This window comes from Alnus glutinosa, chromosome 10, assembly GCF_958979055.1.
Source record: "Alnus glutinosa chromosome 10, dhAlnGlut1.1, whole genome shotgun sequence".
In the NCBI taxonomy this organism is placed as follows: Eukaryota; Viridiplantae; Streptophyta; class Magnoliopsida; order Fagales; family Betulaceae; genus Alnus; species Alnus glutinosa.
In genome coordinates this window covers 24603205-24626601 of record NC_084895.1, presented here as the reverse complement: position 1 = coordinate 24626601, position 23397 = coordinate 24603205, and the positions used below count along the sequence as shown (strand labels likewise).

The 23397-nt window shown below is 35.0% G+C and overlaps 2 protein-coding genes across 4 annotated transcripts; both read right to left on the bottom strand.

The window, feature by feature from the left end:
- Positions 1-5096: 5096 nt before the first annotated feature.
- LOC133879913 (uncharacterized) lies at positions 5097-8452 on the bottom strand. 3 transcript variants are annotated; one of them, XM_062318727.1, is made up of 6 exons: positions 8267-8452; positions 8055-8174; positions 7158-7268; positions 6823-7049; positions 6140-6187; positions 5097-5567 (listed from the first exon to the last, which is right to left on the bottom strand). In XM_062318727.1, the coding sequence occupies exons 1-6, from the start codon at positions 8358-8360 to the stop codon at positions 5391-5393; spliced, it is 777 nt and encodes a 258-aa protein (XP_062174711.1). In that variant the 5' UTR covers positions 8361-8452; the 3' UTR covers positions 5097-5390. The 3 variants fall into 3 exon arrangements, with proteins under 3 accessions (XP_062174711.1, XP_062174713.1, XP_062174712.1); XM_062318729.1 differs by having other exon boundaries at positions 7179-7268; XM_062318728.1 differs by having other exon boundaries at positions 6823-7064; positions 7179-7268; positions 8267-8451.
- Positions 8453-10553: 2101 nt separating this feature from the next.
- Positions 10554-14453, bottom strand: LOC133880120 (sirohydrochlorin ferrochelatase, chloroplastic-like). The gene is made up of 6 exons (XM_062319001.1): positions 14223-14453; positions 13878-14098; positions 13612-13673; positions 11648-11758; positions 11423-11515; positions 10554-11148 (listed from the first exon to the last, which is right to left on the bottom strand). The coding sequence occupies exons 1-6, from the start codon at positions 14261-14263 to the stop codon at positions 11047-11049; spliced, it is 630 nt and encodes a 209-aa protein (XP_062174985.1). The 5' UTR covers positions 14264-14453; the 3' UTR covers positions 10554-11046.
- Positions 14454-23397: the final 8944 nt, after the last annotated feature.

The window sequence follows — 23397 nt, the reverse complement described above, 5'->3', positions numbered from 1 at the left end:
ATCATATCCATGCCGGACGCATATACATGCATGGAGGGCCAATGGGAGCGCGACACGTCGTGGAGGTTAGGTTCTTTTTTTACCGCCAAAATCTCCTGCCGTTACGGGGTTCGCGGATACGATGCCGGAATCCGGATGACTTAATGCCGGTTAACGGTACACTGACGGAAGGCCGTCAACCTCTTTAGGCCTCGGAAAATGCAAATTGGGCCCAGCCCGCACGTGTGTGAGAGAGAGCGTGGGCCCCACTGGGTTGGTGTCTTTATCTGCTGCCATTTGTCGTTTTGTTCGGTGGTGCAAGGAGTTGTGATATGGTGAGGGCACCTGCGTTGTTCTATTATGAACCCCATGCTTATTATCTTAAATATAATATATCTAATACCATCATCAAACTGTTTCGGAGATTTTGAAGATTAAGATTCGATCTTCTTCTAAAGCTCTTCTTTGGACTCCTTCTTCGGGTGTTTTCTCTACTAAGTCGGCTCACCACTTTTTATCTTCTCATAAGACTTCGCTTATTTCCCCTTTATCGAAGTCTTGTTAGGAACTTCTCTAGAAGTTAAAACTCAACCACCGGCTTCGTCTTTTTCTCTGAAAAATAGTTTGGAATATTATTCCCACCAAGGAGCGTATATCTTCGGCAATCCATTCCTCCTTCTCTAATGCTACGTGTTCCCTGTGTTCTTCTTCCACAGATTCTCTAGTTCACCTTTTTTTCTCGTCCCATAACTCAGGTGGTCTGGAGTAATTCTTTCTGGCCTATGGATATTCAAGCTTTGCGTATCTCCTTTACGGTTGATTGGTTACAGGTTATTCTCCATCTACAGGCTATTGGTATCCCTACTACTAATTCTCGCTTTTTCCAAATCTTTGCAGCGGTTGCCTGTGATCAAATTTGGTATGCTATGAATAAAGCGCATCATGAAAATATGGTTCCAAATGCTGTCTATTTCTGACAAAATTAATCGTATCTCCACTGAACACAACATGGCTTGGAGCTCAAAGGATTCTCTTTTCTCTCCAATTTGGAGTAAGCCCACTACTTCTACTAATTAAATGTTTTGCCCAAATTAGTCCACCTTGTTCGGCTATTTATGGTGAAGCCTCTGCGGCTTTCCTTGCAGCTCAACTGTCTTTGTCCCTTAAGCTTCCTTCTGTGATCTTTGAAGGTGATTCTCTTATGGTTACTCTAGCCATTAATAATCCCTCTATTACGCAGGATTAGCGAATTTCTTCAATTATCTTGGATTTCTTATCCACCATTCCATCTGCAACTAGCTGGTCAACTAGTCGTATCAACCAAAGTGCAAACTTCTGTACTCATCATGTGGCAAATTGAGCTGCAACTAGATTTATTTATAGCTGCATTCTCATTCCTTCCTGTTTTCCGATTTCCTTTCCACCCTATTTATGAAAGAAATATTCTGCATCTTTCTTTGTTCCTTCAACTTTGGAGTTTATTTCTGGTTGTACTTATAAAAAAAATAAAAAATAAAAAATAATAATAATAATAATAACAATATCATCATCATACACAATTTTTAGAATATTGTATTGCGTACAATATTTCAAATCTCGATTATTTTTAAATAATTACTATTTTATCATATCAATTGAACAATTTCAATCTTTATTATTTTCTACTACATTTTATAGAGATATGTAACAACCATTAGATCCGTAGGACTCACATGTGTGTCATTGTGGGTTCTACAGATCCAATGGTTAATTTAAAAAATAGATATAAAATAATCATTTATCAATTTTATCAATAGTAAATGCTGACGTAATAAAATCTTGAAGTAATGCTAGACCTATAATTGATTTATAACTCTTTTGCAATTTGCTAACATGTATTAACGTGTGATTAGAAGGTGGCATTGTTGGGTCAGTCACTTCAAAACAAATTTTAACACTCTCCAATTATCTATTGATACATGTGAGTAAATTGTAAAGGAGTTTTAGATTATGAGTAATGCTATGGACTATTATTTGATTAGCTGTTTATTTTCTCAAAGTTTATGTTGCTTTTTAAAATTGAATCGGGATCCTCTCAAATTATTTGACTTCAAAACAAATTTTAACACTCTCCAATTATCTATTTATACGTGTGAGTAAATTGTAAAGGAGTTTTGTATTATGAGTAACGCTATGGATCATTATTTTATCAGCTGATTATTTTCTCAAAGTTTATGTTGCTTTTAAAATCGAATCGGGATTCTCTCAAATTATTTGTCCGAATTTTAAAGAATTCGAACAGGTGATTGTGAGAGACCATTTATGAGACCCGCCTGATCAGATAAGTGGTTGGACAGCCAATTTGGTAATGTGGGTCTCATAAGTGGTCTCTCACAATTACCTACCAAAATTTTATAAAATTCAAACAAATAATTTGAGAATATCATAATCCTTAAAATCATAATCTTTTTTATCTTTTCGTAGTTGATGTGACTTTTAAAATAATCATTAAACAAAAAACCCAGAGAGAGAGAGAGAGCTTGAGCTTTGTTGTCCGGGGCAGGGAGGCTTCACGCCGCCCTCCTCCCGGAGTTGGTTTCCCCCTAGCCTCTACAAGGCTAGGGTGGCTGTTTTTTGGCCTTCCCTGGTGTGTACCAATGGAAGCTAGGAGTCTCCCAGCCTCTAGGGCTGTGGAGTTTGGTTTCCCCCGACTTTGTTCCGATTGTGGTTGTTTTCCTTCTAGCTTTGAGCTATGGAGTTTTTTCCTTTCTATTTGCTTTCTCTTTTTTGGTTTTCTGGCAGAAGCTACGCTAGCAGTTGGTGGAGGGGAGCTGTCATTCGTGGTGTCTCCGGCGATGGTATTGTCTGGCCATGCAAATCTTGAGGGTTTCTTTTGGAGCTAGATCTGCGGACCTTGGCGGTTTTTTTATCGACACGCGCTCTTCCGTGGTGGTCGCCGGCTTTCCTCTGGTCCGGTTGTGTCAAGCCACGGTCGTGGTCGTTTTTCCTGCTTGACGCGTGGCCAGCACGCGCCAGGGAGATTTCTCCCGCTGACTGGCGTGTGAGGGCCACAGCTTGTCGTTCCAGTGGTGGTTGATGGAGATCGGTGGTTTCGGGCGTCTTCCGCTTCTGAAGAGAGCACGCGCCGGCTCCGGTGATGACTCTCCCTGACACTAGCTGTTTGTGTGGTATCTGTTTTGTGTTATTCGTATGTTTCTCCTGTCACAGTTTACCTTTGTAATGCTTAAATTTATACTGGACTATTTATTGTCATGTTGCTAGATCGGCCATCTTTTTTTATGAGTGTGTGTTATTGTAAAGAAATGCCCAAATGGTGTCATTGTATTGTTTCTGTATTGTTTAGACAATTGTTTTTAAGTCAGATCCTTTTGGCTTATGATGTAGGGGGTCTTGTACCTCTTTGTTATGTAATTGCCTTCGAGCTATTAGCAATATATTGTAGCACATGCTACTTGTTCAAAAAAAAAAAAAAACCATTAAATCAAAATTTAGTAGTGATCAATCTCAAATTCAATAGTAATTTTAAAAACCACATTAACTTCGAGATAATAAAAAGATGATGCTTATCATTACTTCATAGATTAGTTGTGAGTCAAACATTACTCAAATTCTTAACTATTAAATGTGATATATAACATAAATAAATCCAAATATTAAATGTGATAAATTTGATATTCACTTTCCATTAAAGTTAACAAATTTTATTAAAGGTCAATTTGTGAATGCCAAAAAATACAAACAAATATCTATGTGCAATTTATTAATGTATATGAGAAGAGATTTTCAACAAAAGTTGATGCTCTTTCAATTAAATTAACCTTTTGAGCTAGCTTATGGACAATGCTCCTAGCACTTTCATAGCACGTAGACATTATTTACTAAAATACTCAAAAATTTGTATTATTTTTGTTATTATACCTGACTACATGTGTGTTTGGTTTTGCATTTCAAAACACACAATTTAAAATATAGCAATTTTAAAATATACAATTTAAAAATGTAGTTAAATGTTAAGTAAAATTGCATTTTGACATTTTAAAATAATAATTTAACATTTAAAATCGTGCATTTTTAAAACGCACACATTTACCTGTGATATGAAAACATCTTTTTTTTTTTTTTTTTTTTTTTTTTTTTTTTTTGAAGAAGGCACTTCATCCAATTTTATTAAAAAAAAATACACCATTTTTTCGTGCAAAATTGCAAGACAATGGGATTCATTTATGGTCATTAGAATTGGCTTAAATTACAAATCACTCTATGTAATTCAAAAATTGTATGGAAAGTCTTTGTAGTAAACTATAATTACAAATCAGTCCCTGAACACGTTTTCCATATGCCAAGTTAACAGATTTCGTTAGTAAGCTATGTCACACCCAATAGGAAGTTGACATATGCCTATTACAATAAGAAAAATATATAAATAAATAAAACAAAATATTTGTTTTTTATTTTTATTATTTGTAAAAAAATACTAAAGGTTTGGGGGTGGCTGACCCAAAGGCATTTAGGGGTGGTGCCCGGCCACCCCCAATGTTTGGGGGTGGCCTTTGAGCCATCCCTAAATGCCTTTGGGGGTGGTCACGCGCCACCCCTCCAATATATATATATATATAAAACAAATATTTTGTTTTATTTATTTATATTTTTTATTGTAATGAACACGTGTTGGCTTCCTATTAGATGTAATGTGGCTGACTAACGAAATCTGTTAACTTGGTAGAAAAAAAACGTGTTCAAGAACTGATTTGTAATTATAGTTTATCACATGAACCCTCTATAATTTTTTTATATCACAGGAAGTGATTTGTAATTTAGATCAATCACAATAATACAATCATCCCATAATATGTTGCAGGCCATAGCTTTCATTAACTGCATTCGCACGTGACTTCAACCTTTCTTATTTCCTTTCGGTACTTGAAGTTCTTTAGTTTGAGTTTTTCAATTGTTAGCTTTTATTTATTTTCTGTTTTTTGTATTTGTTACTATCCTTGTAATTTCTTTTGTATGTCTCTCTCTCTCTCTCTCTATATATATATATATAAAGAAAAAAGAAAAGAAAAAAAGAGAGAGGTTTATGGCACACGGAAACAGTGCAAAAACTAATCCCAAAATTCTTGGCCAAACGGAGCCTAATTGTTTCCATTCATGTGCAGAGTAACACTGTTTTTGCAATCTTTCATCAGAAGTTGCCTAGAAGATATTTACTGTTTCCACTAATTAATTCTCTTTAAAATGAAAATTACAAGAAGTGCTATATATATATAAATATAAGGCAAGAGAAACAAAAGACATGGCTTTCGTTGGAGGGTACTACCCTGGTCCATGAAGCAAAGCATGGTCACATCTGTGGAGAAGCAGCTAAATTAAACTAGAGTTTTAAATTAGCTTCTTTTGTTGTGTTCTCATCAATGCTTCAAAGCTCCATTTCTAATCACAGAAAACGCCCCCCGACCAAATAGTGTCGGCAAAGGCCACCAACCACCTAGAATTCCAACCAAAGTGAGCTTTTCTTCTTTTAGTTCGACTCTAGCAACGCAGAAAAGCTTATAGTCTTGGACTTCAACTCTTTTGGCATATAATGACTGCATATCAAAAGATCAGCAATTGTTACAAGTAGGTAAAAGCAACTTAGGTTAACCAAACAAAAAAAAGAGGCACTTCATCAACACAAATTCTGGACTCAGAAAAGATTTTTATTTTATATATATATATAAAAGTAAAAACACCATAGAAGACTCAGATAAGTTATCCAGAGCCAATAAGTTGATCCACCCATTATATTCTCAATTATCAGATTCCAAATTGTAATCAACCGAAGTGCATGTGATAGCAGTTCCCATTAGCATGCAGCTCATCAAGATGTCAATTAGAATAAGAGTCCAGAAACAATTGGCCTGGACAAACTGGCACATGATCTATCAGATTATGTGCTTCCAACATGTTTGGAATTGCGTTTAGAAATTTAAAAAGTATTTTTAGTAAATAGAAAGTTGTGCAAAGCAAAAAATGGGTATGTTTGGTAAAAAAACTCAAAAAATACTTCTTTAACTTTTTTGCTCTAAAACATAAAAAGTGGAGATCTTTGCTGACATCTCTAAAATTTGTATAGCAACAAGAATTAAAAGAAAGATAATGAAAACAGATAGGCACGTACCTTTACTTTGTATAAGTGAGGCTCTTGGCGCATAGATTGATGACATAACTGCAACATGAAAAGTTTGAAGTCAAAAGCTTGCCGAGGAATATCCATTTATGGAGTCTTTTACATACCCACACACATAATTTATTTACTCTACATTTGATGCGTGCAGGAACAAACAACAAAGAGAGTCAATCCTAAGTATCAATCCCATAGCTCAACAAGAGGACAGATTTCATCTATTGCTACTTCACTGAACAAAGCCTTGGTCCCATTTAAAAATAAAAAGCAGCTCCAATAAATTATAAAGGCCATTGGTGCACTAAAAGTACATATAACTATATCGGCCACTAAGATTGTCATAATGGTACTGGTGATGATGATAATAATTGTACTGGAAGGATTATACATAAGAGTATATCAATAAAAATGAAAATACATACCCTCTGAGATAAGCATATATTGATTGAAAGTTACATTTTCACATTACGCTCAACATAATTACATAAGGTATCATCTGTTTGAAAATCCACATTTCTTGAGGTCACTGAGTCAAACACTAGGGGATGTATTGCCTCCCAATACCCACTAGTTTGTGGATGCCATCACGGATTAGACTTTGGAAACTCGCTTGTTGGACTTTCTCGAGTCATAAGCTATCAATAAATGGAACAAAGTAAAGTGGAATGCATCCATACCTGATCAACAAAAGCATAGACTGAGAGAGGACTGGGATTTGTGCTGAGTAGTAATAGAACAATTTTGAGTGCAATTAGTGCAGTAGGATGATCCAAGTTAGTCAACACAGTAAGAAAGAAAAAAACAGGTAGCCACAATTTCCTTGCAAACATCCAGAAGGCCTTTGGATCTTCTTCCTCATCTGAAGCATCCAACAACTGGCGATCATCCAGCAAAATATCATGACCTACATTATTGAAGACTTAAAATTCAAAGCATGAAAGTCAGTACAGGTACAAATTTGAAAAACCACGAGACTTTAAAATGGAACACAAAACCCATAAATTCATAATACTAACAGCGATGTTCAGCTCACCATCCATAGCATAAGCAACATGAGGCCAAGCGCTTTTTGATCCCAGCACAACTGACACACCAAATATATGTCCAATACTTAGTTTACTCCCTGAAAGAATTCCATCACAACAACCATATTACAATTAGAACTGGTTGCATACTAAACAAATAACATAATGAGGCATATATTTCTTATTGCTTTAGTAAGGACATAGGTTTCAATTCTCAATAAAAGTTAATAAAGCAAAATAGATCAGTCCAGAAAGCAACCACTGTTAAACCCTATACAACAAATCTTAATGGTATAACATTTCTAACACTAGATTAGATGAATGATATATGATAACACCACAAAACCCATCTCATGATGTAAATTCATTTGCCTTAAAAGACACTCCCTTTCCAAACAGTTAAGCTCTACATTTTCCCAATAGATTGAAATAGTCTACTCTAGCATAAAGATACAAGTTCATATATCCCAGCGCTAACACAAACATTATCAACACATGATGGAATAATATCAACCCAGCACTTACATTAGATATTCAGGTTCTAAACCTAAATTAGGGACACGCCCATTTTCAAGTTTGGATTCAAAAAGATACTTCCTTATTCCAAGGCTTCAAAATTGATCGAAACCGGTTAGAATATTAATTAAATCATTAAATTCGTTCATTCTATCGTTGGGATGAACGATGATTTAATTTCGCATCATCCACTCCCATTTTATTTAAATATTTCATGTGTTAAGTCTGATTTATTGAGGACTCGATTTTAAAATATTAATCAAATATTAAAGCTAATGGGTGATTTAATACGGTTGATTTAACAAAACCCAAGATAACCAACCACAAGATTTTGCATTAATATAGTAATCGATATTAGACTGTGTCACCTGAAAAACGGAAATACTTTCTTTGCGTAATCAGTTTACGCTGAAATGTCGAGGCAGGGTTGCGAAGAGCAGGTTCAAGGTTCTTTATTACCGTCTTCAAAGGTTCGAATTTAGCATAAACTGCGAGCAAGTAATAGCAGATTAATGAAATAAACAACAAATTTTGTGAGTATAATCCACACAGAGAGAGAGAGAGAGAGAGAGAGAGTTACAAAATTTTCTAGAATGAGAGATTGGCGGATAAGAAGAGGTTATCACAGCGAGAGATTGCGTAATTGGACGAAGAAATTTGGCTGCGTTAGCCATTTTCACAGTACATTTCTGGCCTCTGAAGAGGCTTTTTCTTCAAAGGCTCCAATGGATCTTTTAAGCGGATCTACCATTACGCTGAGAATTTAAAATAATAAGAATATTGGATTTTCATTTTAAAAGAAAAAAAAAATAAGGAACCGTCGTCGTTTAGCTTTCTCAGATGATACGTTTATCTTTTTTCCTTTTAGGTTGATGTCATCCCGGCCAATAAAGGCCGCACTGTTCCATCGTATTAAAGTGCCATTTGGCGCTATCATAAACGCAGTTCACATTTAGTTTAGTTAGCTCCAGTCTGTGGTTTAAATTTCGACACGTCAGCTAAATGAATTCCAACGGTCCAAAGCAGTAGAGAATAGTTTGATCAAACCAGCCTGAATCTCTTTCTAAACACCCACTTACACCCACTTATAGCTGTATTCGAGCCGAGTCGAGTATTGAATGTTTAAATTCGGCTCATTTAATTTTATTTTGAACACGAGTCGAGCTCGAACTTATCATCGAACGAAATATTGTGTTCAAACTTAGCTCGTTTAATTTTATTTCGAACACGAGTCGAGTTCGATCTTATTACGAGCTGCTTAATTAACTTATTCATTTATTATATAAAGTATATATCATGATTGTTTATATTTTCATAAATCCATACTAATAATTAATTAATTAAGTCTTGTTAAAATTTTATTATCTGAGTTCATTAAATAAATTAACTTGAATCTTAAATAATATAATCTCGAGTTTATATGTATGTATATAAATTTATTATGCACATACACAAATTACATGTGTGCACACAAACACATACTCACAAACACACTTATGTACACATAAATCTATAAAATTAAACTCATAACAATAATTCAAGCTATTTCTATCATATTACGAAGATGATTCATTTTTACTTAAGATGTTCTTATTACAAAATTAAAATAATACTAAGAAAAAATTGTACAAAATGAAATTATACGAGTTTATACAAGTTTATCCTAGTCGAACCGAGTTTATACGAATATGTCTCGTTTAATATTCGAACATATTATTGTGTTAACGAACAATTCATTTATTATTCAAACCGAGACCGAATCGAGTTTAATCGAACTGAACCGAGCCGAATTCACGAGCGGCCAAACTCATCTTACACCCCTACACCCACCTCTCTTCCCCTCCACACCCAACCTCGGACACCATAGTTATCCACTCAAATTTTCTTCTGGGTCAAGCTTTTTTTAATGTAATTTTGTAAGGTTTGAATAGGAAAACAAATAAAAAAAGTACCCCTAAAAAGATAATAAGACAAAAGTATATATATTAGTTAAGTTAAAATTTAAGGCGTTAGAATTAATTGTAATATTTTTCTTGAAGGGTTCAAAACAAATTATCCAATTTTTTTTTTTTTTTTAATGGAATTGGAGAAACTGAGTTTAAAAATAAAGGAGAAAGTGTAAACTATTTGTTTTTTTATTAAAAAAAAAAAAAGGAAATTGAAAATTCTAGAACACAAAATAAAAGTCGTGTTGGAAACAAAAGTGATAATACACTGATTCCCACATTTTGAAATGTTAATTAGAGAAAATGAGTCACTATTTTGTTAAGAGTAAACCTATAGCTCCTTTACAAATTTTTTATAACTCGTTGGCGAAGTAAGCTATAAAAAAAAAAAAAAAAAATTGATCGACACTATTACATCAGCAAGGTAAAATAGTGGTCGAATAAAAGTTTATAGCATTCCTCTAAAAAGGTCTCACCCATCACTTTGTGTATAACAACCAGGAAATGAAACTTACAGGTATCAGTTGATTCATGCCCTGTGAATTGCATCCATTGGGTGGATAGAGAAGAGTTGGCAGTATTGGAGTTCCTGATTCAACCTCAGCCGAAAGAAGGGTATGGCGTATTTGGAGGAGGTTGGGAAAGACCTGCAAATGTATTTATGGCACCTAAGTCCTTCACCAAGCAACTGAATCAGGAGGCTGGCACTCAAAGAAATGGTAGTAACTTTCACCTCATTACGATCTAACAAGATGAGCTATAACTCATTGCAACAATAAAGAGTACAAATTGTTGGTGATTGATCATATAATCTCCAGAGGAAGCTGCCTAGAGATGTCAATTATAGATAATTATTTAAATCACAAAATTAGACAATTATAACAATAAATGTACAGATCCTGATTCGGGTTAGATGCACCATTAGAAAAGAGGAAGAAGTGCACTGGTTACAACTGATGTATAATGAAAATAGAACCAAGATACAATAAGGAAGCAAATAGATTATTTAATGTTATAGCTATTGCATCCAACACGATTAGTCAGAAAATTTGCAGAGGCACCCCAGCACCATTAGAGCAGCATCTTTATCCTGTTAGCCTCACAGGAGCATTGCAAACTCAAATGATGCAAAACACTTCAGATTGATAAAGAGTGGATGCAAACATGTCATGCTTCTCACTTTGATGATATCCAACAGCAACATCCCTGCATACAGGACTTGACAAAGGGCTTCATTTCAACTGATTAGTCTGATTTCCTCCAAATAATTGCACATCCTCTTAAATCATAGCCAGAACACAATTTCATGATTCTTTGTATGTCCAATTACCAGATGCTTCCATCAGATTCAATGCTGAAATGGCTCCCCACTGTAAGAGAGCCCTCATATGATTTTGATCTGCAATTTCTAAATTTAATAGAGCCTGCATTTGCTTGTACCAGCGCAAACTGCACACTCTTCTGCATCTCCTGCTACATGGCTTAAACAGTGTTGAATCCTATCATTCAAAACATCCTGCAATAAGAAAAAATCTAAATTTAGAATGACTACAGCTACGTCGATCTAAATATACTATAACTAGCAATGACTATCAAAGAAATTATGTTATGGAATTTATAAAAATAATCAGGAAAATTTTCAAAATATACTAATATGTGAATGATCTAGAAAAATCAACACAAAGCACATAGCTCAATCATAAAGTTGAGACAGTTTGAACTTTTGGCAAAGTTTAAGAGATTTTTTTCCCAAGTTGGCCGGATAGAATGAACAGGAAGAAATTTTATACCACAAGTAGATCATGCAAACCAAGAGGTGCAGTTACGATATATGACACATTAGGGTGTTCTTTTGCAGCTTCAGCAGCCAAGGAGGGAATATCCTGTTAAATAACAAAAAGTATGAACAATCGACCAGGTTTTCTTAATCTATCTTGGATATATATAAAAACTAAGGTAATCAATTCTCTATTAGATTCATAATCAAGTTCTCAAAGGAAAGCAAACTTAGCTACCTTGTGCCAATGTCGTCCAGGTAAGAGAAAAAATGGGCTTACGATCACACGATTTGCGCCTTGTTCAACACAAGAACCAAAAGCATCTCTTATAGATGGTTCTGCCAACTCCTACACATATTTAAGATATTGGAATAAATGATGAAGTGGCTTTGAAGACATACAGCACCATGCAAAGCAAGTAAGCATTCTATTCAACAGAAAAGTCAAGAGTACCAAGTAGTATTGCTACATGCACTAAAACCTAATAAAAATGATGAGAGCAGTTCTTATCAACCAGCTTTGTGACAATAATTAGGACTGGCAATTCGTGTTGACGTGTTGGGTTGACTTATAGGTCAACCAGGTATGGGTCCAGCCGAACCCGACCCATTTAGTTAAACGAGCCAAACCCATCAATCTTGAAGCTACCCATTTAAATTAGTGGGTGACACAACACGACCTGCTAACCTGTTTCGATATTTATATGAATTTAAATGCACTATATATATATATATACAATCTTTATGAATTTTATATAAAAATGTATTTATATGAATTTTAACCTTTTAGGGTTTTGTGTTTTTAATTGTAAAAAATATATATAATTTAATATATACAGGTTATGCGGGTCACCCATGGGCTAAGCGAGTTGACCTGGGATTGACCCATTTATTAAACGGGTTAATCCGAGTACACCCGAATTGACCTGAACTTGATTATGCAAAACCGAACATGCTAATTTCATGTCGGATTCACAGGTCGTGTAAAAAATTGCCAGTTCTAACGATAATAAGGGAATAATATGAAAAATTGTTATAGTTACAAAAAAAAAAACTATATATATATATATACACACACACTTAAAGATTCACTTAGATTCCATTTACATTGCTAACCCACACGTATTTGTATGTCTAGCTCACAAAGACCAGAAGGCAATCAATGAGAATGCTAGCAAACCCAAATTATACTCATAACAAATAAACTTCAGCACCAAAGCACAGCTGAAACTGAAAATGGTTCTGTTTTCCTTAACCTTCAGCAAGTAGAACCAAGGACAGAAATAAGATCACCCTTTTCACAAGTTATTCTACTTTGGGAAGAGAAAGAGAGAAAGTCTAGAAATCTCCCACCAAGCTATGGTTGGAACACAAACTATCTAACATGTGGAGAAAAGTTCTGTAAATTTTTTCTTTGAAGTACAAGATGACTTCTTTTAAGCTAGCTGTAAATGCATTGCTCATGCAGTACTGAGCATTACTATAATATTGACAGAATACCCTTGCCAATTACACTAACAGCGAACAAGGGATACACACTTTTTTCTAATCTTGTGTTCAATAGGAAGAGAGATGGAGTCCTAAAGTAATGCTGTGGAAAAGACCAAAAAAAAAAAAAACAAAGCAAAAAGAAGACTAGTTGGTGCTGCTAAAAGATTGTTTAATGTACTTCAGGCAACAAAAGCTCCTGAAGTGGATGCTGTGGCAATTAAGCAATCTGTGTAATGAGGATCCAAACAATCAATCTCATTGAAACAAATATAAAGCACAACATGAGCAACTTTCCTAATCTCCATTTGGATTTAGCAGCACTAAGCAAAATAATAGATAGTGACAAATAAGCAGATATATGAACTTTGAACTGGTATATTCAAGCAGAAGAAGACGGGTAATTTGTGTAAAGGATTAAGGTAAAACACAATAATGAAAAAATAGACTGTACTATGATAGTTGCTTTAGAATTGCAAGGGAGAAAAGCCAACGAAAGCATTTAAAGCCAAAAGAATCGAAACCTTTGAAAACTTAACCATGTAAAAACAACAAAATAAATGGTTATACTTCCGTATGAGCATCACAAACAAAACAAAAGCTCCCTCTGCAACTACTCCGTTCAAATAAAGTAAGTTTGTATTTCTTTCAACGATAAAACAAGATTCAAAGTTTTATTTCATTTCCTTTCTAAAAAAATTAATAGAGAAATACCATATGAGCAGGCTCTACAATTGGGTATCCAGTTTTCTCTCTAAACATGGCCACGAACTCATCTGAAAATTTATACAAGATAACATAATGAGCACATTACCAATAAAATAAGCTAAGCCCACATTCATTTTTTCTAATGTGAACAATCTAAGCCAAGAATTAGACTTGTTACGAAAATAAAACCTTCAAAAATCAAAAACCAAAAACATTACTCTAATAGCCAAAAAATCAAACTTGTAGAAAAAGGAACCAAGTTTAGAGCTCACTTAGCATGAGATTCGATTCCTTGCGCCGCGAACCATGGTCGACGATGATCACGCCGTCTATCTCACTAACCCCATGTGGATTTCGTCTAATCCCATCACTTCCTTTGCTCAAACACAGCCTTCTCGACAAATATTTGCTTCTCGAGGAACCCCTCGGCAATTCTATGAACTTGGGTCGCGTCCAGGTAAGGTGGGTTCTAGTTGCTTCGCTCACTGAGGACCTTTTACCGCGTCAGGGCCAGCGAAAGTTCATAGCCCAAAACAAAGAGATTAGCAAGAAAGAAAAAATAGGAATTGAATGTTAACATATGAAACAAACAAAAATTATATAAGATTTTTTAGTACCTCGTAACGGTAAATTGAGTAGGGATGGACAAGGACTCCATTTAAAGAAGCTTGGAGCTACTTGCAGATTCTGTGCTTTATTGATCCCTCCTCTCTTGCCTGTGATTGCTTTGTGTTCTCTCGGGAATTTTGTCGAACATATGGTATGGCGCCAAACGGGTTTTCAACTTATCGCCTTTCCAGCAACTCGGGTCTCCTTGGTAAGAGTACGTACAACGGTACAAATGGTAAATAAAAATTAGAGAAAATTGCACCGTGGGTCCCTATGGTATGTCATAATTATTTTTCACTCCCTATGGTTTAAAAAGTTCATGAAAGATCACTGTGGTATGCAATAATTATAAATCGATCCCTGACGTTAAATTATGTTAAAATTTTTAACAGATTCTGTCAAATGGCACGTGTCGTCATCTTATTGGTGACACGTGGCGCTGACATGTCCATCTTAATAAAAACAATAAATAAAAATACTTATTCTTTTAAAAAAATTAAAATTAAAAAAAAAAACAAAAATGGGAAAGGGGTGGCCAGGCCAACCCCAGCCAATCATTGGGGGTGGCCGCGCGCCACCCCCGGCGGCCAGCCACCCCTTTCCCATTTTTGTTTTTCTTTTTTTTGAATTTTAATTTTTTTAAAAAAATAAGTATTTTTATTTATTTTTTAATAAATTTTTATTTTTTTATTAAGATGGACACGTGTCGCCATTTTCTTGGCGACACGTGTCGTTGACGTGTAGGGCTAACAGATTCCGTCAAAATTATGGACGAAAAATCGACACAGGGAGTAAAACGTAATTATTGCATACCACATGGATCTCTCATGAACTTTTTAAATCATAGGGAGTGAAAAATAATTATGGCATACTACATGGACCAACGGTGCAATTTACCCTAAAAATTAATAAAACACCATAGACATAAATTAAGTAAATAATGTATAGACTTAAAAATAAAATAAATAAATAATGTATATTACCACTCATGCTTCCCAAAACGCCCATTCCCGGGAAGATTGTTCTAGTAGACAGCAAAACATAAATTAGGTGTGGTGTGCTTTAATACTCCTTTACCTGTGAATTGAAAATATCATTTTATTTTTTATTTTTTTAAGAATGCACTTCTAAAGGAGATACTTCATGCAATTTTATTAAAAAATGCACTTTTTTTCTTGCAAAATTGCAACACAAAGGGATTCGTCTATATACCACTTAGTATCCCTTTTCAATAATAAAATCATGGAGGATTAATGCGACACATTTATTCAAAGAAAACACCATTTTGTGATAAGTAATATGTTTTTGCACAAAAATTGTCAACACAATCAATAACTTATTTTTCACATTTTTTAGTTCTGAAAAATAATTTTAAGTCAAAATTTACCAAACATGTTCTAAAAAATTGATTTTCATTTTTCATTATTTTTAAAAAGAAGTGTTTGAAAAAAATAAAACATAAAAGAAAAATTACATTTTACCCCAGAAGTATCTACCCATTTGTGTTTTGGCGTACAAAATTCAAAAAACGACGATAGACCCTCCAATCTATCAAACTTTGGCAAAAAAATATCATCAATCGGTGTTGTTAGTCATTTTGGATGGAAAACAAGTAACGTGCATGTAATGTAATTTTTTTTTTTTGGCCAAAACTTTCGAAAATGCCATCGGGAGTAAAGTGTAAAAACAAAAGAATAATTTTTTTTTTAAAAAAAAAAAAACCTTAAATACAAAATTTAATATGTAGAAAAGTAAAAATAATTGAAACTCAACAAAAAAACAAAAAAAAAATTGAAAAGAAAAGGGGTGGCTTGAGTTATCCCTGTGAGCAAAATGGGGGTAGTCGACCACCCCCTTGGCTAGCCGCCCCCATTTTGGCTAAAAGGGTGGCTGAGCCACTCCCATGACCAGTCTGGGGGTGGTTTGTTTGCCCAAAGGGATGACCTAAGCCACCATTCTTTTTACAATTTTTTTAAAGTTTTATTATTTTTATTTTTATTTTTTAAATTAATGAGGCAAATGGACACGTGCTGATTTTTTAAGGCTAGTGACGTTATTTTTTGGACGGAAATATCATCTCTTTTTTTTTTTTTTTTTTTTTAAAAAAAAAAATTAGTTTATTTATTTGTTATTTTGTATTTAAGCTCTTTTTTAAAAAAAACTTTACCCCGGGACATTTTTGAAAGTTTTGGTAAAAAAAAAAAGTGAGAGAAATTGAGAGGTCTATCCTAAATTTTTAGGAAAAATTATATTTAGCCCATAGATTTTTATCTTATTTTAATTTAGTCCTTAAGGTTCTAATTTCAAAAAGATAATCATTAGGTTTTGTCCAAATTTTAAATAAGTTTCCCTATCACTTTTTCGTAAAAAATGAATGATTTGTTATATGTCACGTGTGTCTCAATTAACACCCTATCATTCATATCAACACCTAATATCATTGTTATATCAAATAATCCAAAAAAAAAAAAACAAAATACTCCCAACTACTAAAAACAAAAAACTATCTTCTTTGTCATCTTAATTTAATATATTTATAGTGTTAGAGGAAAAATTATTAATATTAACATTGAAATGAACCTTGGCGTGTAAAATGAGACACACATGACATATAAAAAATGGTTAACTTTAACGGTAAAGTGATAAAGAAATTAATTTAAAACTTCAGTAAAATTTAAGAACCTTATTTTTAAAATTGAAAATCTAATAACTAAATTCAAATCGGATGAAAAATTTTGGGCTATGTGACGTCCCACATCGCCTGGGAATGAGGATGTGCTTATATGTATAAATGCACTCTATATGACACAACGCGTTTTAAAGCCGTGATGGCAATGAACCTATCAGAACTCCGCAGTTAAGCGAGCCGCTGCGAGAGCAATTCCAGGATGGGTGACCTCCTGGGAAGTCTTGTATGGGGAGCCAAAAGCGGACAGTATTGTGTCATTGGGGGGTGGATCGTTACAAATGGTATCAGAGTCATTGCCCAGCCTGAGATGGTGGGAGCGTGCACAAGCCCAAGAGGGTTGCCGGCGGGCACTCGCTGGGATGCCAATAATGGGGTGATCCCATGAGGGTCGCCAGCGAGGACGTTGGGTCCCAAGGGGGGGCGATTGTGACGGATTGAGATCCCCGGCAATTTTAAGAAAATTGCCCAGCCACAATTTCTCTAATCTAAGCCGTCCATTTATATCCATTTATTATAACGGCTAATAAGACGCCACCTCATCGATCTGCGTCAACCTCAGAAAAACACATTTTTCTGCGTCTCTCTCTCATTCTTCTCCTGATTTTTTTTTTTTTTCCCCTTACCCATTCTTCTTTCTCGTGACCCACACTCCATTTCCATTCTCCTGACTTCCAGCCTCACCTCCACAAAGGAGATGGAGGTCGAGTTTGTCCCTCTCTAATCTTGGGATGACAACTTGATGCCATGGAGGTAAGGCTTTAGGTAGAAAATTTTGGGATGATACCTGTACCTTTGCCAGCAAAAGTCGCTTGATACCTGTACCTTTGCCGGTGATTTCCTCAACCTCCTGGGACCGCGATTTTCGCGAGGCTCTGGAGCCCCCAGTTCCAGATCTGGACTCGCCTAGACGTTCTTCTCTCCTCAAACCCGCAGGTCTCTATTTTTTGTTGATTTTTATTTTGGTTATAGTTCATGGGTTGTTTGTCTGATTTGTGGGTTGTTCTGGGTTTGCTTTTCTCCCGTACCCTTTGTTTGGTTACACGTTTCCCTTTCACTGCTATATCCAATAGCCTAGCTCTACTCTCTGTGCTTGTGCGTGTGAGAGACTGAGGGAGAGATTCATGGTTTCTTGGTACATATTTTTTTTGTCCTTTTCTTTTTTTCCTAATTTCTAGGGCTTGCACAGTCAAATACTATATTTTGTTTTAACTTCTTTATCAGTTTTTGGGTATATCTGAAACCCCCACCTCTTTTTTTTTCATGATTTGTCAAAGGATCTCTCATTTTATTTGGCTAGTTGTGTTCTATATTCGTAGGTAAGATGTTTGTCAAAATGCCTGACTGAGATACAGTTTTGTTTTTCATATGAAGTTTCTGTAGATTCCATTATTTGAGTTAATTTTATTTTTCTCTGGTTTCTCTGATTTTTATTTTTATTTTTAATTTTCTGTTTTTTTTTTTTTTTACATAAGGCACGATTTTTTTTCTTTACATTTTCTTTGGTCTTGGGTTCGTTTTGGTTTGGGGGTGGAAGATGAAATTTTTGAACTAGTATCTAATATTGTGATTGAATCTGATAAAGGATCTCATTTTATAAGTTTATTATGATTTTTGGGGTTATGCATCACGAATTCACGATGGTGGGATATTGAGAATGCTAGCATTCTGCTGGTTTGATTTGGGTTCTTTCAATGAATGTGTTGGTTTATCAAAATTCCTGACTGAGATACGATTTTGTTTTAATCAAATTAAATTTTTGTAGATACTATTATTTGAGTAATTTTACTTCTGTGTTGTTGCATAATATATAGATTGATTTCATTTTATCTTGTAGGTTGCTGTTCTGGAGGTGGTACTTAAGGGGATTGCATCATCTACTCGGTTGGAAGATGGTTTTCGTTCAAGTTTTGAAGATTGCATGCTTATTTATTTGCCTCTTTAGTTACATTGACTCCTAAAGCGAAATTAATAGTGTAATGTTTTGTATGAGAGTTCTACTTCAATTTGTAATGACATTGTTTTCATACATCCCTGTTTCGATGTTTCTACTGATCCCACCCCAGAGGCAACTATAAATGATCAACAATTTTTTGAGAGCTGCCTTTTATATTTTTGGCATTGTCTCAAATGAAAGATAGGGAGAGACCATTGAAGTTACGGAATGGGCATGTAATTTTCAGGCAAACAGCTACATGTATATACCATCTTAGCTATTGATACGTGTCGTCTATACGACACGATACGTGGATTTTAAATTTATAAGTTTACCACTCGCAATAGTACGAATCGATTGTACTATAGTAAGGGTGATCGAACCACAGAGATTATTGGTTGTTTTGCGTAATGGAATATCTAAAGAACGTATCTAACTTAATTTATCAACAAAAGTAAAAACAAAAGTTGTAGAATTGAAGCTACAACGATAAGTGAAGGAAATGAAAGTAGGAAATGAAATTAGCTTAAAAGAAAACTTAGGGTGTTGATCATATCCAATCCTCAACCTATGCAATGCTTAAAGTCTATATGGATCTTCCTAACATGCTTGATATGAGCGCGTAATGGGCGTCAACCATTACGACGACCTCGACATTAAAATACTTTCGTTAAGACGTAATCATAAAGCAACTAGATTTACGTTAATCAACTCCACGTAAATATTAAACTATAATTGAAAACATTTTACTCTACCAAAGGTGTGGAGTGACTAACGTGCCCTAGCTTACTACTCTATAACACATCCTGATAAGTATACACAATACACGAAAACCCTATTTAGGCCACAATGATAAGATATCTAGTTTCACACCAAATCATTCCACATAAATTTAAACTACAATTGAAAGACAATTAGACTACCAAAGGGATGAAATGATTGGTGTTCCCTAGCATACCCTATAAGGTAACTCTAATGAGAAATCATACATCATGTCAAATAGCACCATTGAAAAAGACATCGTTCTTGTTTCCAAGAACGTTGGTTTTACTCAAGACTTCAAGGAAAACTCATAGACAAGTTAAACTCTTTTTCATGAATAAATTTGATTGGAATCTTGATACCAAAACCTTTTAGCATGGGTTTTGATATCCTCTAGCCCTCAACAATCATCAAACATCTAAAGAAAATCCTAAGAACATCAAGAACACTACATGATTTTGGATAGGACTTTTGATCAAACCCTAAGGACTAAATTAGCTAGACATGAATTGAATCTAAGTTAAGCATGAATTTAAAGGAAAGCAGTAAAGAAACAAGAAAGAAACGAATTAAAAACAACTATATTAAACTTAAAGAAAATCGGATTACAAGAAAGAAAGAAAATGAAGAACAAGCTAAACTAGAACTTGAAATTAAAGAAATGGGACAAGCTCTCTGGAACTAAGCCCAGAAAACGTGCACTAAAGGAAACTAAAAACGCAAGGAATTGAAGTGATACATCTGAGCAAATCCGAAATCTCAAAAGATGCATATTTTAACCTACAACCCTAATCTCATATATATAGAGAATTGGATTTACAAGAGATCATCAAGAGTGAATCCTAGCCGCACAAACAGAGTTGGTCGGCGTCCATTTCTGTCCACAAAATCAAACTTTTAATTTGGATCGCACAAAGAATGAAAAGATCTGAAAATATCTGAACTTTCTGGAAGACACGAATTCGCTCGATCGAAATTATGTCGATCGATCGAGAAGTCGATCGATCGAATTTATTGCTGTACAAATAATCGATCGATCGAAATGCCTTGGGACAATTTTCCATTTTCTCAGGATCAGTTTCGAACTCAGGAAATGACTAAAATACCCTTGATGTATTTTCAGATCTAATTCAAGTGTTTTGAATTAGATTTCGACTAAGACCTGAAAATAAGAGAAAACACTAAAACATAACAAAACGTTATATATACATCACGAAGTAGGTTTAACAAATGCAAATTAAGGGGTCTTGAATCGAATAATTCAAGACTTATCACACCCCCAAACTTACATAATGCTAGTCCCTAGCATTACAACTAGAAATTAAAATATAAACAACTAATCTACATCCTCTTTCGTGGGAAACGCGATTGCATTTAGCACATGCAACAAGCCTTTTAAACCCCTAGGCTACCCTAGTGGACGAGTGAAGTCTCGTGAAGGTTTAGCAGAAAATGCTACCTACAAACATTAATTTTACAAAATATAAATGTTACCTAATAAAAAGAAGTATCATCACAACAATGGTTCATAATTCATGAACAACTTTAAACTAATAAACTCCATCTTCACACAGTTTAAATAATCAGAGTCTACTTACTTACAAATGGCCGGCTAAGATTTCACATGTTAGAATTTATGCAGTTTGATATTAACATACAATTATGAGGCTTTCAAAGAACATTACCTACATACATGCTCCAGTGTCTCAAAATTCCTTATATCTCTCGCTGGATGGGATAACTAAGGCATAGGCATACTTTACTATTATTTACATTATTTATTATGGTTGTGCAATGCTCAACTCCTTTAAGCTTCTAAATGACCTATGTACCAAGTGTTAGGCCAGTGACTCCCAAACCAGATGGTTTTAGGGCACTAGATGTAAAACATCCCTAAGGGCTTAATAACTCAAGTCAAGAAGAACTACGAAGTCAAACTAACCATTTTTTTATTAACTTACATCTTTTGACGCGAACACTCAATGCTTAATGAGGCAAGAGGTCCGGTTACTCAATGAAGTTTTTTTTTTTTTTTTTTTTTTTTTTTGAATTATTTTTTTTTTACTATGCTCACGTCATCCATCTAACAAGTAATCTTGGTTTTCTAAAACACTAAAGACCGTATGCAAGGTATTAACTTAAGTACATACCCCACAAACAATATGCCAATGTATGTCATGATTTTCAAATTTCTACATATGAATCTCGTAGCCAAAAGTAATTAAGCAGACTTAGAATCTCTGATTGTGTGATCATGTGTTCAAAATTTTAAAATTGTCAATGAAAAGCAAATCACAGTTATAAATCAACTAAATTTTACGAAACAACATAGATATTCACAAAGAAATTTGAAAAATTTTGAAAAATTTGTACAAAATTTAGACTAAGTGTACACATGTATGTCTATACCCCCAAACTTAAAATAACACATTGTCCCCAATGTGTATAAAATGAAAGCATGGTTTAAGGATAAGGAAAACCTGAGTGGGGAAGTATGGCTCAAAGCATACCCCCAAACTTAGAGGTAAGAACACTTAACCTGAAAAACAAAACTAAATACCAATGTAATATACAAGATAAAAGAAAAGAATAACAAAAGAAAATTTCACATTCCCATCGGCAATATAAAAAAAAAATACCAAAATGTTCGGTACATCCCATAGGCATATCAAAGTACATTGTGTATAAAATATCCAAAAGAAAACACAATGTCTATCAAAAATACATGCCTATAATCAAAATTAGCATAAAGAAAGATATGTGCCCTAATGGCAATCATGGAGCTGCATCCGGTGGTGGTGGAAGACGTCCTAAAATCTGTCTCATCATATCCTCCATGGCACTCTGCCGAGCAAGGATCTCCGCGCGTGTCTCTCGCATCTCAGTACGCGTGTCGCGCATCTCTCTAGCTATGACGTCCAACTGGCTCTGAAGCAAAGAAAAATCTGTGGAAGTGGACGGAATTGAAGTTTGTTGTGGAGCAGAGGGCTCAGTCTCGGGTGCTTCGTCTACGGGAGCACCATCGTCTACTTCCATGTCAACCTGTGGCTCGCCCAACTGTGGCATATGAGAAATGCTCTGAGTCCACTGAGATAGGCCGAACACTGGAATACTTCTATCTAAATTGGCCCGCTCCGGAATAAGAATTCCGCTAGAAACGATCAACTTGGTAATGAGGCACGGAAAGGGAAGTGGCCTCTGTGCAGCGTTCCTTAGTCGCTTCTCAATCATGTCCTCCCAACACTTGTACATTTGGTTCCAAATCATCTCTGGGATGTTAATCCAATAATGCTTCTCAAACGTATAGAGAGCGGATAACACGTCACCAATTCTCTGTGTCTTGTGTCCCAATGGACATACATTCTTTTTCAATATCGAATCTATGAGTAGTAGATGAGGTGGCAATTGTGCTCTCTTCGCACAAGTGCGTTTAATATCCCCGTAAGCTCCTCCAAACATATCATTAATAATGAAATGCAAATCGCAATGTGGAGGATACTCACCAAAACGGCCTCTCGGGTTGATAGTGGGGCAATCAAGTGCTCTTGCAATGTCTTCAATGCTCACGTACACTTGTTGGCCTAAGACGGTCGAAGACAAGTACGCCGGGTTGTCCGTGTCAAATGTGAGATTTTGGTAGAAGACTCGGACAAATGGTGGATAAAAGAAATCATCGACGGGCTTCAAGAGTGGCAACAAGTTGCGCTTCCGAATTTGACGATATGCCCACTTCACTTCTTCCTTTTCTCTAAATGCACCGACAATGTCGAAACGTGTTTCGACATTGAATGTACGTTGC

What these genes read in the sequence shown, in the direction of transcription:
- LOC133880120 (XM_062319001.1), bottom strand. Translation starts at nt 14,263, where the DNA reads ATGGAGTCCTTGTCCATCCCTACTCAATTTACCGTTACGAG. An exon ending in GGAATCGAATCTCATGCTAA is followed by an intron (nt 13,674 to 13,877) that starts GTGAGCTCTAAA and finishes ATAAATTTTCAG; the next exon opens with ATGAGTTCGTGGCCATGTTT. An exon ending in TTGTAGAGCCTGCTCATATG is followed by an intron (nt 11,759 to 13,611) that starts GTATTTCTCTAT and finishes AAATATGTGTAG; the next exon opens with GAGTTGGCAGAACCATCTAT.
- LOC133879913 (XM_062318727.1), bottom strand. Translation starts at nt 8,360, where the DNA reads ATGGCTAACGCAGCCAAATTTCTTCGTCCAATTACGCAATCTCTCGCT. An exon ending in CTCTCATTCTAGAAAATTTT is followed by an intron (nt 8,175 to 8,266) that starts GTAACTCTCTCT and finishes ACTTGCTCGCAG; the next exon opens with TTTATGCTAAATTCGAACCT. An exon ending in AAAGTATTTCCGTTTTTCAG is followed by an intron (nt 7,269 to 8,054) that starts GTGACACAGTCT and finishes GAATTCTTTCAG; the next exon opens with GGAGTAAACTAAGTATTGGA.